General features: G+C 32.8%; 1 protein-coding gene across 2 annotated transcripts in view; it reads left to right on the top strand.

Moving 5' to 3' along the window:
- The window catches only part of Cap-H2 (Chromosome associated protein H2), a 189,119-nt gene extending 179,001 nt beyond the window's left edge, over positions 1–10,118 (top strand). The window contains exons 15-16 of one of the 2 annotated variants that reach the window (XM_085822004.1): positions 5,641–5,820; positions 9,261–10,118. In XM_085822004.1, coding sequence (XP_085678130.1) covers positions 5,641–5,778 — 138 coding nt within the window. In that variant the 3' untranslated portion in view covers positions 5,779–5,820; positions 9,261–10,118. Of the gene's footprint in view, positions 1–5,640; positions 8,224–9,260 lie in introns of those variants that run through there. The other variant, XM_085822003.1, reaches the window with a different exon arrangement.
- The last annotated feature ends 9,687 nt before the right edge of the window (positions 10,119–19,805 follow it).

The raw sequence follows: 19,805 nt of genomic DNA, 5'->3' as shown, positions 1-19,805 counted from the left end.
GATGGCCGTTAATTAATTTCCCTGCTTCTTGCTGGGAGAGGTTTTAGCTTCCGTGTCCTGGGTTGTTCTGCAATTTCTTTGTATGTGGCCTTTAGCACCACAGTTCCAGCAATTTAGGGTCAGTTTCTTGTCACTAATACTCTGTCTTAAAGCATTGTCGTGTCTGGTTAAATCATCTAGGTGAGTAGCCATTCAATCCACTGGCTCTTGGACTTCAGCAGCTGTAATAGGGTGTCGGTCTCTACTGGTTGCTTGCAGGGCTGCCTCGAATTTTTTGGAATACACTCTAGAGTTCTTGACATCCGCCATTTGCAGAGCTTTCTGTATTTCAGGGTATCGGTGCCATCAATGAAGTGCTGAAAGGACAGGATTTCCCTTGTTTCTGTCAGGCACAATGAGACAGCCTTTCAACATCCGTAGCAAGCTCCTGGAGTGTCTTTGTGGCCTTCTGTTGACAGAATTTTAATTGAAGCCTGCTATAATCTTTTAAACACTTCTTCCCAAAACGTAGCTCCAACATGCCAGATAGGGCTTCGAAGTCTAGCCTTTGCTTTTAGGGATGCATCTGTTCTCAGACAAGTGGCAAGATGACAGACCTTGACTTTTGAATCCCATCCATAAACTTCAGCCACTATAGAAAACTGTGTCTTATATACTTGCCAGGAGGTTTTACCATCATATGTGGATAGCTTGATTGAGAGACGAGAAGGCATGGGTAAAAATTTAAAACCATCCAAATTTCTTCCTGCTATCGCTATGAATTTCTCTAAAGTGTCAACTTCTGTGGTAACACCAGAAACTCTGTAACTGATTTTGTGTTCCAAGGCACAATCTCTCTCTTCTATATGTTCTTTGACAGCAAAAACTCTCTCTTCTATTTGTTCTTTGACTGAAGAAACTCTTTCTTCAGTTTGTACAACTTTATTTTCAACTACATCTATTCTGCCTTCTATAGCCTCAAACTTGTTTTCTATTATGCGAGGTCATGTCTCTTTTCATTTCCTCTTGACCTGTTTTAATCTTTTCCTGACCAGCTTACATCCAGGCTTAGCCCGTTTTCATCTCTTCTTTAACAAAACTGACTGCTCCTCCATCACTCTTGTCACTGGCATTCAATCCCACTTCTGACATCAAAAAGTATTGTGTGCATACAAATTTGCAATAGATTGAATGCACAAGTTCAATAATTGGTTAATAAAAAAATTGTGTTGAATAATATTTCTGTATGAAAGCACAAAGGAACAAATGAAGGAAAGAGCTGGTTACCAGGAAGTGTATTTCAGTTTTATTCACTTTGTTTTAAAAATTATAAAGTTTCTGTAATCTGACTGAAATACTTAAAATTCATTTAAATAAAAAAAAAATCTGTAGAATTTTAAATCTTGCATTATTTTAACTGCTTGATCAGTCTATCTTTCTTTGTTAATCTCTAGCTTGCACTATAAAACTTTAATGTTTGTCTGTGAAAAGTGCCATTCCTCTCTTCTCATTTAAATTTGCCCTTACAAGAATATGATTTTGCAATGTTAAAAGTAGTAAATGTGTCCTTTTACCTAGTGGCACTTTTTTTTAATTATTTCTGCATTTTTTCATATCGAGCATTTCAAAAAATCATTCAGATGAAAATTTTGCTTCCCCCCCCCTTTTTCTTTTATCTTTGGGCCGTTGTTATATGCTGAGAAAATATGCAAATAAATGCTTGTTAACTATCCATAGAAGAAAAACTTGAAAAGGATGAACAAATTTGATTTAATTTTCTTTGGAGAAATAAGAATGATGGTGTAAAAATTGCATATCTCATATAAAAGCAACATGATCCTTAGACAGACTTTCCAGGTTCTTCAGCATTTCTGAAACCTTTTTTGAAGTGGGAACTACTTTTATAAATTAGACCATTCCGCAGACCACCTTATTCTCTTTTCTTTCAAAAGCAATTTTTTGTATAAATTAGTATAATTATAGACGTACACTTTAAAATGCATTTCATTAAAAATCATTTTATTTTATATTAGTATTAAGTTAATAAAAGAAAATTTATATTTGTTTTTAATAAATCAAGGAGCTGGGGTAATTTTATTAACTAAAAATTAAATAAATATTGGCACTCACATTAATGAGATGGATGAGCCAGCTGATTCTTGCATAGCTGTTCTGTGTTTGGTTATACAGTGGAATTTTGAAAGATGAGTTAAATTTGTCCCAGCATTGAGCTTGTATAGTGAATTTCTAGTATCTAGAAACAAACTTCCCATTGAAAAAATTGGAAACTCAGTTAATCAATTTCACACCCCCAGAAGTATCAGATTAAAATATGGAAACTCAGTTAATCCATTCCACACCCACAGAAATATCAAATGAAAATCAATTTTCCTAATAAATAACGCTGGTAAATAATATAGCCATAATTTACCATTATGAAGAGTCCTGACTGGCGATAGGGATGTGGGGAAGACGAAACTGGTTACTGTGGGGAAGGAGAGTCACCCTCTGATTCAGGAAGGCTCTCTCTTCTTGGGAATTTTTGTCCACTTGAAGCAGGTTCTTGGTCAGAATCACTTAACTTTCTTTTAGTTGCAGGTTGTTTTACCGAAAACTTATTTAATAACACTTGCTTCTGTCTCCCTTTTAAGATGCCTGTAAAATGCAACACTACATTGTCATTACACAAGTTCATAGTGCATCCACGCACTGCTTAATTAGAGTGATTTTCTTAAAAGAAAGTTTTCATTTCTTCTCACTTTGCCAACACTTCTTTAATCGTACTGAAAGAAAGAGCCTTATCTCCTGTTCCTTCCTCCCCTAACAAAAAGCTCTTCTACCACCTCTTGCTGCTGCTTCTTGTGAAGTCTTTTAAGTTCATCCGTTGTACATTCTTCACTATGCTCCTGCACTAACTCATCCAACATCCAGACCCATACTTTTTCCCAGAGATACAATTTCTTTGACTAGCTGCACTATTGTCCACAGGTTGACGAACAAAACCAAAGTCAGGAATAATCCAAGGCCACAGTTTTTTCCGTGCTGAATTCAGGGTCCTTAGTGAGACTTCTTCCCAAGCCTTATCAATGAGGTTTAAGCAATTTAGGATGCTGAAGTGATCCTTCCAAAATTTTCTGAGGGTAAGGCTTGTATTTTCAGTCACTTCAAAACACCTTTGAAACAAGACCTTCATGTACAGCTTCTTAAAGTGAAAATAACTTGCCGGTCCATCGGCTGGAGAAGTGAAGTGGTATTGTTTGGAAGAAATTTGACTTTTATGAACTGAAATTCCTCCAGCAAATCATCTTCAAGCTGTGAAGGATGTGCAGGAGCATTATCAAGGACAAGCAAGCAACGCCTTGAGTAGCAACTTATTTTCATGAAGGTATTTCTTCACTGACGGACCAAAAACTTTGTTGACCCACTCGATGAAAAATTGTCCTGTTACACATGCTTTGCTGTTAGCCTGCTACATCACATTCAGTTAGTTTTCTGTACCTTCCCTCTCCCCTCTTGAAAACTCGTGGATTTTTCGAATGGTAGACGAGCAATGGCTTGATTTTACAATCGCCACTTGCGTTGGTGCAAAACAAGAGGGTAAGCTTATCTTTCATTGGCTTGTAATCAGGCAAAATTTCTCCTCTTATGAGATGTAGGTCCTTTTAGACATTTTCTTCCAAAAAAATACCTGTTTCATCATAATTAAACACTTTCTGAGGAAGAAATTCCTTGCTAGTAATAAACTAGGAGCTGAGGCAAAAAAATAATCAACAGCAGCTGTATCAGAGATTGCAGCCTGACCATGTTGCGCAACACTGGTTTCTCTTTTTAAATCTTTTGAACCAACCACGGCTTGCCTTAAATGCCATCTCATCTTCAACATACCTGGTGTTTTCCGGAAGACGGTCCGAGTGCAGATTCCTGGCGCTCAATGCAAATTATAGCTTTTGACACCGAATCATCATTTAACTGCTTCTTGTTAATTCACACCAACAACTGCTTCTCAACATCTTTTAAGAGTTTCGCACGGTGCTTGGAAGTGACATAATTCCTTTGGCCACATCAAGTTTCTTAATTTCTTCCTTCTTCTTCAAAATAATGCTTGTCATCGATGTCGAATGGCCGTAAATCTTCGCCAATTCCATCCCTCTTACACCATGCCTATGTTTATCTATGATTTTTTTTCTTAATTGCATTGGCCAAGGCTTCCTTCTTTTTCTTTGCTGCTTGTTATCTGAGGCAACAATCTTGGGAGGCATCATGAAATAATTATTTTCATTTTAAATGTAAAAAAACAATTAACTCACAAGAGCACAGACATTGATCAAAGAACATTGAGTGGTTTGACAAGGGGATTCCCCGGGTTGAACCGGAATGGGAAGCGCACCACACATACCCAACAGCCTTGCTCGTTACTCGAATCAGTGCTTGTATTTAGACAAATTTTTCATTTGTACTTTCCTCGTATCTCGAATTTCTCGTATATAGAGTTGCTCGTTTCTCGAAGTTACACTGTAAGATAAGAAGCACCACAATCATGAAGCTTTGAATCCCTCTTTTATTGCTAAGACTAGAGTGAGATGTCTGCAAATAGGCTAACTGGTAATAAATTTAATACAATGTCACTCTTGGGAGAAAATACAATAAACTTGCCATGTGTAATTTCCTTAAAATTTTCATCTGTATTATGTCATGGAGGATAATTTAGAATTTTGTTTTTGTCACTTTTGGAAAATTAGGAGGACCATAAGGGCAGGTTTCGAAGATCGATTGAGAAACTCAATTACTTAGTATTCAGTTTTTAATAACATGAAGGATACTTCTTAACTGCCTCAAATTTTCTTACTTAACTTTAAACTTACTGTTGATAAATGAGTACATAATCTATCAGCATTTAACATCATATGCAAGTGAGAAATAATTAATCAGGTTGATTGCATACATAAAATTTACTTTGATTGTAATTTATGTATGCAGTTTCTAAGAACTCTTGGGAAAATATGTTATTCTGATAAAGGGTTGGAAAAAAATCTTTTTGCATAACTTTGAAAATTCATTATTGTAGCATTCTGCAGGCTCATGGATTTGGAGTAATTGGTGACAACACTTAATGAAGAATCAAAACACAATTTATTCGTCAGTAGGCACTGTTACACAGGGTAGTTCCAAAGACATGATTACAGTCGTTGAAAAACTATGAAAAACAGGCTGATGCATTCAGCAGCTCAACCCTTAGTGAAGACAGCATCATGGCAAATCATTAAAGTACATCTTCCAACTTGTTCAATTGCTATCAAGCTAATCTCTGAGCTCAGATATTACCACTATGCTCTCCCAGGACAGGCGTGGTATATATAACTTTAACCTACCTTCGGGAATATTCCTGAGGAAACTGCTAAAAATGTGTTCTAGAATGTTCTCTCTTCATCGATGGCATATCTCCAAAAAGGCAATTTCATGCCAAATCTGACAACTTGTCTTTACCTGCCGCTTTCTATCAACCCTAACCCTGCTTTGTAGCAAAGCTATCTCACCGCAGCTGGGCATTTAGCAACAGTATTTAACGAGTGTTCTGGTGAATTTAGTTTCATTACACTACATGCATTTAAAGGAGTATTAAGTTATGTTTTTGTGAGATAGGTATTTTATTTTCTTTTGTAGGCAAATATTGGCAATGTAGCTATTGACAAAGAACGCAGGGAAGATGGAAGTGATGATATCATAGTGACATTGCTTTCAAGAAAGATGCATCATAAAGAACTTGAAGAATTTGGACATAGTGAAGGCAGTCACCCTTAAATATAACTACCTCTTATAGTGAACTGTGACTTTGCAACCATTGTAATTATGCTTCATATTTGTATATCATTGCTATTTAATATAACACTTTTGCATTTTAACTCATTTCTCAAGGTATATGAGAAATTCATGTTTTGTTGATAATTGATGTAATGAGTACATATAAATCATCCACATTTATCATATTTTAATTTTATTATTTTGTAAATATTTGACTGTTTTGCCATGTTTTTAATTAATGGTATTGAAATAATTCAGTGTCCTAGAATGGAAATGTATATTGTTTTACTCTCATGTTCTAGTGTGTTCGGAAATTATACAAATTGTTTTTTTTTTTTTTTTTTTTTTTTCTTTTCTTTTTAATTTGCTACTACTTTGTGAAAGCAAGATTTGATAATCTAAGAAGTTATTTTTACCATCCTTCTTAATTTCTAATAAATGGAAAACATATAAATATTCTATGCATAATGTTTAGTTGAATTTAAAATGAATTAAAAACATGCCTTGTGTTTCTATAGGTGCCGGTCATCTGTTGTAGTTATTTTTGTCTTGTTATCTCAATAAATCACTTATTTTATATTGTAATGTATATGGGTTTTTTATATTATCAAACTAATAATTGGTTATACAATAAAATAATTTCATTACTTTTTCATACAGTTTCATTTTTTTTAATAATGAAATCTAAAAAGAGATTGTACTCTTATTTTGTTTTCCTGTGTTCCCGTTTGTAAATAATTGCACAGTTTCTATCTGAGAGGGTAGAATTTTAACATGTTAATAATATATGTATAGCATATCAGTAATTAAACTTTATTTCTAATTAGTGTTACATTTAAAATTTTGCTTTAATTTTTTCCATAAATGTATTTTAATGCGTGGAGTTTTAACTTAATTTTATAGATTAGCATAATTGTAGGTTCCCCCTTCCCCGAGTCAGAACTGAAAATCTATCATGTATGTTGGCAAAGTAACTTACCATGTAAAGTTTTTTTTAATATAAAACAATCAATTTTCAGGGGACAAAAGTGTTTGAGTTGAAAACAACAAAGTTTGAATGCTTTTTGAAATCTTCAAAATTCAGTGGATCTCCAAGTATATTGATTAATCTGTATCAGGAATTTTTTTCCTGCCCTGTAGGCCAAATACATATTTATACTGTGTTACAAGTTAATAATAATTTTGAAAAAAAAAAAAAAGTTATTTCAATTTGAGTCTTTTGAAAATTTCTGAGGTGTTATATGAGATTACAGTATTATGCTTTCATTTGCATATTACCAGTGTTCTAATTTAATTTTAACAATCTGCTTGAATTTAATGTGATGCCTCATACCCATAGATCACAAGTGACCAGCTGCTTTATCAGATACATATACTTTTCAATTTAATTTTATTTTTGAAATATATTTAGTTATTGCATTTTCTCGCACCAGGGCCCTAAGGATTGCTTGCTAAGGACATTTTGATGGTCACCTGTGATTTAATTTTGATAATATACTACTTACATAATATAACTGAAGATTTATAAACATTTGCATGTTGTAATCAGTCAAAAGGTATGTCTAATGCCCTGGATTATGTATCTGATATAGAATCATTTGATTTGCTTTTAATTTAATTATTATCATGATACTTTAATATAGATTTTGCAATCAAATAAAATGTTTCTATTTCTTTAAAAGAAAACCCTTTTTTAAACAAAATTAAGCTATGAAATCATGTATTTATTGGTTAAACACACAGTGTATTTCTAATTCAGTTTAAATAAAACAATCTAATTGATTTTTATTCTTGTAAACCATAAAAGTGTATGCATAATTTATATATATATGTATGTACTAGGACTACACAATTCTTTTTATTTTCATACTTAAAGGTATTGCTCCTTGATCATTCATATTTGCCAACTGTAATAAAGATGTTTCATGTACTCCTGCACCTTCTTTTTTCTTATCTTTCAAAACTATAAAAATGCCATAGTAGTCACAGAAACCCTGCTGATCACTGTATGTTGAAATCATAGTACTATATATTTGGACAACTTAGAAAACTATGGCATTTCCAGAATATAACAGAATTTGGATTTCATGTCGTTAAGCAAATGTAGATAATTCACAAAATAAATTATTATTGAAACATCATATTTAAGAAAAAGTCACCATAATTCATTGGTCAATTTTTTAAATTCATCATTTAAAAAAATTTGCAAATTTAAGCAAAAGTTATATTATTCATAAAGGACTTACTAATGAATAGATATGAGGGGAAACTCTCCCTTCCTCTTTTTTTTTTTTTTTTTTTTTTTTAAAGCCCACAAAGGCTATTAATTTTTTTGGCATTTTGTGTTGGTTCACTATAAAAGTCTGAACTACTTTTCAAATTGTTGCCACCGAATATTAGAACCCTGTATTATATTTAAAGAAATTAAATAATGAAGAATCTGCATGAATGTATATTTGTTTCTCTCATTATGAAAAAACAACGGTACCTAAAGACTTCAAATTTTTAATAGCGTAGTCAGTCTTCCACTCGAATGTAGGCATCCGGAAGCCTAAATTTGGAATTTGTTTTATTTTGTATTTCATATTTTGTAAAACTTTAATGAATTTTTTTACTAACAAATGCAATAATTTCAAAATATTCCATTAACATTGTATGCATCTTCTAGCACAGATATTTTATGCACGAAATTTCTGTACATAACTGGTATAATGTTGGTAGTGTAGCAATGCAAAGCCATTACAATGTCTAACAGTATTCACTTTTCAAATCCCATTTTGAATCCCCCTTGAAAAAATGCTCCTTTGGGCATAATATAAAATCTGAAGATTCTATTATTATTTTTAACATTAAGTGAAAAGGGAGTTGAAAACTGCCAGATATAAAATTAGCCTAACCTACAAGAAAACTACATCTGATCATTATTTAAAATTCTATTAATAAAAAACTGCCATTATTGTTTACTTCTCATTAAGACATATGCAGTGAATCTGGATTACTCAGGCTTCATCTAAAACAAAAGTAAGCTTATTGTGTAATGATGGAGAAATTACTATCAAACAAAACAGTCTAAAAATAGAAAAAGGAAAAGAACAATGCATAGGGTAATAGCAGTGATAAGAAGTGATGTCATATTCTTTGAGAGATATTTTCATGCATAACAATGTAATTAAATTTGTGTAATCCAGAGTATATAAGCGTTCTTGAAGTATCTATTAAAAATAAATTTCTGAATCTTAAAAATGTATATTCATTAATTCTCTGTTTTACATTAACTTCTATCAGAATGCAAAAGTAAAGTAAACAGAGAGGTGCATTTTCAAAGGAGGAAGAAATAAAGAGAAAAGATGTGTGCTTGCATTCAAAGGAAAGAAAGAGCTTTCATATTGATTTAATTTACATAATGAATTGAATTTATTTTCCAGATTGAAATTATTGAGAATACAGGTAAATTGTTAATAATATTTTTATTTTTATTACAGTGAGGTGTGTAAGGAGTACGGTATCAGCCGTTATGATAGCGTACACGAAAGAGGGTAAGAAGACGTCTTCAGAGCACAACAGTGGCCGAAAGGCAAACCTGGTAGATAGGGATAGAGGGCCTTGAAGCTCATAGCAGCCCGAAATGGCAGAGTGGCAATTCACAAATTCTTGGTGACAGCAACTAATGCTTTCAAGCAACGTCAATGATGCAGAGATCACAAAGGCTGGCCCCCACAGCTGTGTCAACAAGTAATATGGTCAGATGAATCGTCATTCACCCTATTTCAGACGACTGGACGTATTTATGTCTGGGAACGCCCAAAGAAGCGTTTCATCCTGACAGCCTCTTGCCGACTGTGAAGCATGGGGGTGGCGCCATTATGGTATGAGGTCCAATATCTTGGCGTGGTCTTAGGCCACTTGTTATTCTGCATAGGAGTATCACATCCAATCACTATCTAAGCATTCTAGGGGATCATGTCCATCCTTTTGTCAGACTGTATTCCCTGCGGAGTGACCGGTTTTTGAAGATGACAACGCCCCTTTTCACACTGCTAGGTGTATTCAAGAATGGTTCAAAGAGCATGATGATGCAATTGAACATCTCGCTTGGCCCCCTCAGTCTACGGACTTGAATATTATTGAACATTTATGGGCATATTTGGAGTCCAAACTTCGTTCCTGATTTCCACCTCCATCCGGACTTTAGGAATTGGAGACCGCTCTGCAGGAGGAATGGCTTAATATTCCTTTAAATATTGTCCATGACCTTTATACATCTATCCCAGATCGCATTCAATCTGTGCTTCAGTCAAAGGGTGGTCCAACCCCCTATTAATAAAGATTTTCCATTATTTCACAGGTGTTCGTATTATTTTGTCCTCCATATGTACTTAAACAGAGCATTCCCCTCCCCAGTTTCTTCCTGCATTTCCTTCTTTTGTTTTTCCGGCACCGGAAGCATGACAATAATTCATTTTATATAAAATATGTATACAATTTATTATGTCAAATGCTATTTCAACTAACTAATCACTCCAGAAATTTAATATTTACAGCCAAAAATTGTCTCTGTACCAAAGAACATCTATGTACAATACATATTCTTTGTCTCTACTCTTGCTCTGTGCACCATGCAATATGCATCAACATCACGTGTCATGCCCCAGCTAGTCAACGAAATGTTCATGTACAGTGGACCATTGTTATCAGTACATCATAATAAAAAAGGAAACCTGTAGATTTAGATTAAATTTAAATTGAGTTTATGGATAAACTTTTATTTATTTTGTGAAATAAAAAAGAACTTATTTTTACATTTTTTTCCCAAAGTGGACAATTTGCTTGGGCCCTAGACATTTGTCTGATTTGTCTATGCTCCGTTCCTGATTCTAATGATACTGTAATGTATTTTGTAGTAATTGACAAAACAGGCAATCTTCTTATTAGAACATAAATTTTATTTCTAGTTCACATAGACAAATTTTATACAATTCTTAAGTGGCAAAATTTTCGTACTACTACTAGCTGGTAAAACTTCAGAATTCTAATCTTAAAAACAATTTCTCACATTGCTGAGCAACAGTTACATAATACAAATAAGGCATCACTACTTCAACTATAAATTAATTAAATAATAAATAAATTTATTAAATAACAAGATATTACAACCTCTCCCCCCTCCAGATAAACTTTAATTTATATTTTTTTAAATTAAAGTTTACTTCCCCCCCCAAAAAAAAAAACAACAATATCAGCACAATACAGAATTGAAATACAAGAATTTAAAGAAGAATTAAACAAGAAATAACATACACTGAGGAAGAGAGGAAGGAACAAAATATTTTTCTATCTATACAGAGTAACAAATTATTTAATCAGGCTAGGGAGTACGACTTAATGCGTCTACATTTTTATGGTTTTTACCACTTCGATGAACGACCGTGTAATTGTAGGGTTGTAATACTAGTGCCCATCTCATAAGTCGTGGATTTAGACTCGCATTATGTTTGAGCCAAACTAAGGGATTATGATCGGTCATGATGAGGAATTTAGTATGACCGTCTAAATAACATTGAAGTTTCTTTACAGCAAATATTATGGCGGCACATTCCTTTTCTGTGGTAGAGTACTTTTTTTCAGTTTCTGTAAACTTCTTACTGAGGTATAATACTGGATGTTCATTGTCTCGTTCATCTTTCTGAGCTAAAATGACACCCATACCAGAGTCTGAAACATCAATTTGTAAAATAAACTCCTTATTGAAATCAAGTGACTGTAATAGATGATTTTGCGGCAGTTTTCAACAACTCTCTCTGGTCTGTTTAGTTTCTTTAAAAACTTCTCCTTGACTTGCATCTCAACTCCAGAACTTAGTAATTCATCTAGAGCTTTTAACTGAGAATCGTTTAATCTTGTCAAATAGTTTTTGCTCTTTGTGAGATGAACCTTTGTTCTTATCTGCTACTTGCACTCTCATTGAATGTGGCAACTTTGAGAATCCTTTATGTTTGTGCCACTTTGCTAAGTTTTCTGACGCGTGCATAGATTCTGAACGTATTTTTAATTTCTTTGCTTTAGAAGTATTTTCATGAGTTCTTTTATCAGAAGTTTTTTGATCTGCTGTAAACAAACTGTCAAACACATATTTGCTTTTTGGAGAAGTAACTGGGGAACTTGTAGGGGAATACTCACATGCACTATCCACAGAAAATGAATCGGCAGGTAAATAAGGTGAGTCAACTTCCATATCAATAACTTCAGTTTGTTCATCAGGAGGTGAACGCTTAGATTGTTTGTCCGATTTCTGTGAAGCATTGACAGAGGCTTGACGCTTAGGAGGGTGAGTATTGACCAAATTATCCTGCGTTTTAGCATTATTATTTGTTTGGTTCTGCATCAAAGTTGTGTAGTTTTGCATTTGATCCCTATATTTTTCAGAAATAACAATTAATTCCCTTTTGTTTCCATTTTTATCTAATTTCTTTTTCATCAACAGCCCGTTCTCCTTTACTTTGAAATCATTTCTGAAATTTTCACTTTTAGCTTCGCTAAGCAATGAGGCTAGATCTCTGTTTTGATGCTGAGATTCAATTAATTCCTTTGAATTAACATTAATTATTTTCTTAATTTCTTTGTCTTCCTCATCAGCTTGCGGTAAAATATCTTCATCAGTCTCAATAACAGACAGTTCTTGTTTCTCCGCTTCAATCTTCTTTTTGAGATCGTGTCAAAACCGCGTCCCCCCCCTCTAAATTTAAGAATGATTTATCTTTGAACAAATGGGCAGTTTTGTTACCCAATACATATCTGCTGAGATCATTTGTAACAACAGCTGCCTTTGTCTTTATATGACCAAGTTCGCAATTAATTTCAACTTCCGCTAACGGTAGACACACTAAATGATCATTTAAAAGATATTATACCCAGACATGTTCTCCAGTCAGTTATGCGTTATCTATGTATTTTCGAGAAATAACATCAACAGTAGCTCCTGTGTCTCGAAGAATAGGCATTTCATACCCATTAACCCCTTAACCTACAATGACACTTCAGAAGCGTCGCAAGGTTATCGGACCAACATGAATAAGACGCCTCGGAGGCGTTGCAAGGTTATCGGCGCAAGTATGAATAAAACGCCTCAGAAGCGTCGCAAGGTTATCAGCCCAAACACGAAAAAGACGCCTCAGAGTCGTTGTAACTCTACTGGGTGAAATATAAACAAAACATTTCAGAATAATAGGAGTTGATGAACAAGATCAAATGCTAGCGTGCTTACCTATTATGAGAAAGTGTATGAAGGGGTATCGGAAAATTTTCTTTTACCTGTTTGACATGGCGTTATTTAACTCTTTCATTTTGCATAACAAGATAAATATTGAAAAAAGACAGGGATTTGCAGAATATAATGTTAAAATAGCCGAATTATTATTGGTAAATACACCATTACGGAACTACAACCGTAAAGGACAGTTGTCAAATGGGAATTTACCACTAAGATTGCAGGCTCAACATTGAAGTCATTTTCCCAAACATATAGATCCAATGCCGTCGAACCAACACCAAAAACAAAGATGTGTAGTTTGCACAAAGCATAAACAATGCAGAGAGACAACGTGGGAATGCAAAAAGTGTAAAATTGCATAGCATGTACCAACATGTTCTGAGAGATATCATACTGTCAAAGATTACTAAAGTTTTGTATTAAAACAAAAATGTTATTTTTAATGGATTATATAATTTGCAACAATATTTTTTTTTTAATAATCAACCAACCTTAATTATTTATCAAACATTTTGCAAAGTTAATTGTACCGCGCACGTGTACATATAATTCATAGGAAGTTTGCGATTTGTACAGTTTTAAACGCTGAGCAAAGTTGTTTATGTCCTTGCGCGAGACCGACTATGGTGTCGCTTTTGGCCTGCACATTTGGAAATTAGATCATAAGGGAAGGGGTTAACTAAGCTGTTAATTGTATACGTCTTTAGCAAATCATCATTCGAAAATACGCAATTTATCTTTTCATTTGGTTTTAAGCGAGGGCACTGAGGCTTAAAACAGGGTTCGTACACATTTCTGCACATGGAAATTAAGTACTTTTAAGGACCATTAATGAAAAAAAATTAAGGGCCTATGAGCAAATAGAAACTGAATAAATTCAATTGAAGATATTATCTATGCCAGAATTTAACTTTTGTAATACCATCCTGAAAATAAAATAGATCCCTATGCAGTATGCATTATTACAAAACATGAATTAATTAACATAATTGTTAGTAAGTTTGAGAATAAAATAAACTTTATGCAATTTATCAAGTAGCATTAAATATTTTACACTTATAATAGTTGGTCATATTTGAAAGAAGATAAGTGACATTTACTTTTTACTAACAGTTAGCTTTATGTTGGTCTCATTTTGTCACATACTTGGTCAGTCTAGAGGTTTATGAAATAAGCAGGTAGATTTTATGTCAAACAGCTTCGTATACAGTTCCAGAGGTTGTAACCCAGTTAATATACTTTAAGGTTCCAATAAGCCATTAAAGTACCAGAGGTGATAAGTTTTGTATTATTTTAAGCCTCAGCAGATGCATAGAATATGTTTACTAGAATTTTTATATTTTATCTTGTGACCAAAGTGAGTATTAATGAAAGGCAATAACTCGCTTTAATATGCAGAGATAATTTTTAAGGGTGAGCGGTTAGTTATAAATAATTAAATTAGGTAGTTTGATAACCTTAGTAGTTACAGATTTACATGACCACTATTAAATTTTATTTTCAACAATATTTGTTAAAAAAGCCCTATTAAAATCAAAATCTCGTAAAATTTCACAGTTAAATATACATATAATTGATGGCACAGATTCTTAAATGATATTAAGATAATTACACATTAAAAACTACAAAACATTTTATGTTTTGTAATAATAACAGTCAACAAAATATTTATCCGTCATTTTAATTTGAAGCCTTCTCAGACATTTTGGCTAGTTTATATTGATGTTCTTTTCTTTTAAGCATCTTTTCTAACAGAGATTTTTCTCAATACGCAAACCAATGCTCTCGCTAGTTTCTGTGTGCTTTATCTCCTAACTTGTCAACCTCTCCACAATGTACTTATGAGGGTTTAATTGATCTGGTAAAAGTTAAATAGTCCAAAACCCTCGATAGACGTGAAGTATATTATCGCTGTGTCTGATAATATACTTCACGTAATTAAGATAATTACACATTAAAAACTACAAAACATTTATGTTTTGTAATAATAACAGTCAACAAAATATTTATCCGTCATTTTAATTTGAAGCCTTCTCAGACATTTTGGCTAGTTTATATTGATGTTCTTTTCTTTTAAGCATCTTTTCTAACAGAGATTTTTCTCAATACGCAAACCAATGCTCTCGCTAGTTTCTGTGTGCTTTATCTCCTAACTTGTCAACCTCTCCACAATGTACTTATGAGGGTTTAATTGATCTGGTAAAAGTTAAATAGTCCAAAACCCTCGATAGACGTGAAGTATATTATCGCTGTGTCTGATAATATACTTCACGTAATTAAGATAATTACACATTAAAAACTACAAAACATTTATGTTTTGTAATAATAACAGTCAACAAAATATTTATCCGTCATTTTAATTTGAAGCCTTCTCAGACATTTTGGCTAGTTTATATTGATGTTCTTTTCTTTTAAGCATCTTTTCTAACAGAGATTTTTCTCAATACGCAAACCAATGCTCTCGCTAGTTTCTGTGTGCTTTATCTCCTAACTTGTCAACCTCTCCACAATGTACTTATGAGGGTTTAATTGATCTGGTAAAAGTTAAATAGTCCAAAACCCTCGATAGACGTGAAGTATATTATCGCTGTGTCTGAAATTAACTACAATATCAGAAAAAGGTTTAAATAAGCCTCTTATTTAAAAAGAACTTAGAACATAAAGGCATGCTCTGATGCTAACAAAATCAATTACAGCTCACGGTGACGAAATTAAACAAGAACAGTCAAATTCAAACTAACAATGTGGATTAGTGATCAAAGATTATACAATTTAATTTAATCTAGATCAATAACTCTATCATATGAGAAAATAGAAATGGAAAATTATAGTAAAGGTTGAAATCATAAACAATTAGGTAATTTACATAATAATAACTACACATATCTTTGAAGAATAATTTCCTTTATGTATTCAGTTTCTTTCTTCAACATGTTTCCTTTTCATTTTAGAATTTTTGGATTTAATTAAGGATTTCTGTTATTCTAAAAAACACTGAATGCATTTAGAATGTACAGAAAAAGCGGCTAATTTTATTTCTTTAGTAATCTGAACATTCAGAAGCCATATGAAATATATATAGTAAGAAGGCCGGTTACAGAGCTGCTGTGGAAGAATTTAATGACACACAGAACAACAAAATCTAGAAATGTCAAAACTTTTAGAATGTAGAGCAGGCATTGGAAGCAGAATTTAGAAAGGCACTAGGCAGCAGAATTTAGGATCCACAGAGATCATAAGGTGGGAAAATGCCTAGTGCCAGCTATGTGTATGATGCATTAAGAAATATTAGATGAATCTTTTAAATTGTAAGTTTTCAATTTCTTATTAATAAAAAAATTCCTTTCTATAATGCCTGCCCATGTGATAAGATTAGAAGCATTTTTGATATTTTCCATGCTTTTGTCTAGTGAAAAGTAGAGAAGATAAGCATGTTAAGATTCTAGTTCAGAAGTAACACTCAAATATTATGTTTTCATTATTGTTCCAGGTGTTCCTCCAAAAATTAATAAATTCATTGCAAACTTTCTGTAAAATACATCCATTACGTGTTGATACTATGGAGACATTTTTCATTTTGTCACATATTTCTAAAATCTTATAGAATCCTGGGTCTATAAATCTTGCCTTCAAATCCTTCCAAACTTTCCAAGCTGCAATTTCTAAAATCCTAAAGAAAAATTATCGGCTCTAGTGTAGAATTTGGTGCTCCTTCGATTGGCGACAATTGTTTTAAAATTCTGGCGATGAAACCTCACTTCTGGTTACCACGATAGTTTTAACTTTTTTTTAGCTTCCCGATTTTATTTAAATGAAAATAGATTGATGTGTACATGGACATATTTAAGGCAGTGCGCAATGCCTAGTTTGTGCAATTCTAGGATTTTTTTTTTTTTTTTTTTTTATGTAAAAACAGATCGATGTGTACATGGACACAGATCTTGTGCAATTCTTTGACTTCTTATTTTGGTTTTGTGTAACGGCCATCTTGAAATTGTGCCTACCTGGCGCCGATCTTGACGTCAAAAAAGAATCGCCAATAAACAAGGGGCACCCAATTGTAAACTTTAACCAAATTATCCCTACCATTTCTGTAACAGCAAAAAGCAGAAATATTTTGGAAAAAAAAAAAAAAAAGGAGGGAAAAAGTATAAAATTAATTTTATAGAGAAAACTGATGCACATTCTGAGAATTTTCAATATTCTGAGACAATTACATGGGAAAATCTCTTGCTATGAAAAAAATTAAAAACAAGACATTTTTAATTAATTACATAGTTAATTTTGCTTTTGCTAAGAGCTGTTTCGTAAATTGTGCTTTATAGCATAATATCTTGTTTATTTTTCAGATTCAAAATATACCCTGGTGGTTAAGCACCGCAGTTCAATGTATTGCGGTGCTTAACCGCCTGGGCGCCATAACCCTACCCATCATCGAATAACATGATAAAAGTTTCGAATTATGAGAATTATAACTGAATGTGCTAAATAATTAAATGAGTAAGAGTTTAAATTCATAATTGCTAATAGTTAAATACATATTTTTTCCTTAAGTACCTAATTACTAATCCATACATAATTAACTATTTTTTTAACAACTATTTCACAGAAGAATACATGTACACACAAGAGAAGCAAAATACGAAGTGCGACGCCTTAGTGCCACTAGTAAAAACAAAATGCAATCAGGAGGAAAAAAAAACAATATACAATAAAGAATCTGAGCAACAATTTGCATAAGACATATACAAAATTACATATTACTAACATTTAGGATCGCCCTTGGGCGTTTACTGAAATTGGGGTCCCTAGTATCATAACAATAGTTAACAACCACAGGATTTTCCAGAAGTTCCTGTTTATCATAAAATGCCCTAGATAGGCGGCAATAAATGTATGTATTAGTTACCGAGTAACGGGTACATCGGTTGACTCGAAGTACCGATTCGGTACTCACAAATCAATTTCGTTACTCATACGATGCGAGTACGAATGATGCGGTTTCTACTCGAATACGAATGATGCGGTTGTTCGAATACGAATGATGAGGTTGCTAACAATACCTGTGCGTCACAATGCGCGCATATTTTTTTTATTGATAATTTCGTACTTTTTTGTGTAATTCATCGGGTAAACTCTTATTTATATTATGTGTTTGTATTTTAGTTGAAATATTATTTAGTTGATGATATTTAATAAGATGAGCCATTTTGACAGCGTGAAGCGTTATTTTGTACGTACTTTGGTTTACATTAAGATTTATAGTACATATTATGTTTGTAATTTGAAAATTTGGATAATTTAAATAATTATTGATTTTCTCTTGAGGGTGCCATTGGGATATTTTTATTGATTTGAAATATTTATATACTGCACTTAGGTATTGTTTATATAAGAATATGTAGGTCAATATACTTTCTTTACTTACTTGTACGAAGTAAAAAGGGGTAAAATCCTAGTATACGGTGTAGCCTTGGCGCGATTTTGAAAATTATCGCCAACACCAAAAATGACCCAAAGAACGTCTATGTATATATTATACACTATCACTACATAGTACATACTATATAACATACATTCTTTGAATGACCCGTTTACTACTCATCGTATATGTTTCGTTTTTACTGCTCATCATAAAGTAGCCAAATCCCGTATGCACCGGATACTAGGATTAAGCCTAAAAAGGAAGTAAGTACTGTAATCGCGAAAAATATTGGGCATCATATTTCTACCGAAACATCCATTTTTGACCATTACGGAATCCATGTGGATAATGTTTTTGGGTGATGTATGTACGTACGGACACAATGAAGGACTCTTTCTTCCCAAAACAGATTGCTAAGTAGGATTAAAGGGATATGCCTCTAAGCTGATACTTAAAAGGGATTTTTTTCATGACGTGTACGTATGTATGTATACATTTCTCATAACTCAAAAATGATTACTTGTAGAACGTTGAAAATTTGTATATGGGACCGCTGTAACATCTAGATGTGCACCAACCATTTTTATTCCAATCGCCGATACTATCAAACGTAAATATATATATTAAATAAATTAAAATTAAATGCAAAAGTATATATATATATATATAAACTACAGGAATATAGTCTATATATCATATATAATATTATACCCATCTTCCTTATATGGCTTTTATTTTCGCAATCGTTGGCTGCAGTCAGGGTTTAATTTTTAAAATTAGAAATGATGGAGCCTACGGAAAGCCATCAGGAAAGATGAAAATAAATAAAAAGTTAAATAAAATATCTGAAAGGTTTTAGATTTTAAATTACGTCCAAAGAGGCGTTTTTTTACCGTTTTGCGTGCTACCTTTGTTTATTAAATATCATGTTCTACGTACTCAAACCATAAAATTCAGTTCAACAGCAATATCGCAAAATAATTTTAAAATGAACATATCTTTAGAATTTCCGATACACAGTCTCGCGCGCTGGAGATAAAAATATATATATATATATTTTTTTTTTTGTACATTGTTGCCACTCTTCACTTTGAAATCTTTAAGTTTGTTAATCAAAAATTCAGTGAAGTGTTACAAAATATGAAATCGATAATAAAACAAATTGCAAATTCAAATTAGGACTTATACATGCCCATATTCTATGGAAGATTACGTTATTCGAATTTCGATGGCTCTAGGTGCCGCTGTTTTATCACAATGCGAGAAAAATACATACGTTCATACAGATTCTTCATTATTTAATTTCTTTAAATATAATACAGGGAGATAATATTT

The sequence above is a fragment of the Stegodyphus dumicola genome, chromosome 8, assembly GCF_044657685.1.
Source record: "Stegodyphus dumicola isolate Sdum_Otavi_A_Nest chromosome 8, ASM4465768v1".
NCBI lineage: Eukaryota > Metazoa > Arthropoda > Arachnida > Araneae > Eresidae > Stegodyphus > Stegodyphus dumicola.
The sequence above is the reverse complement of the archived record's forward strand: the minus strand, read 5'-3'. Positions and strand labels throughout refer to the sequence as shown.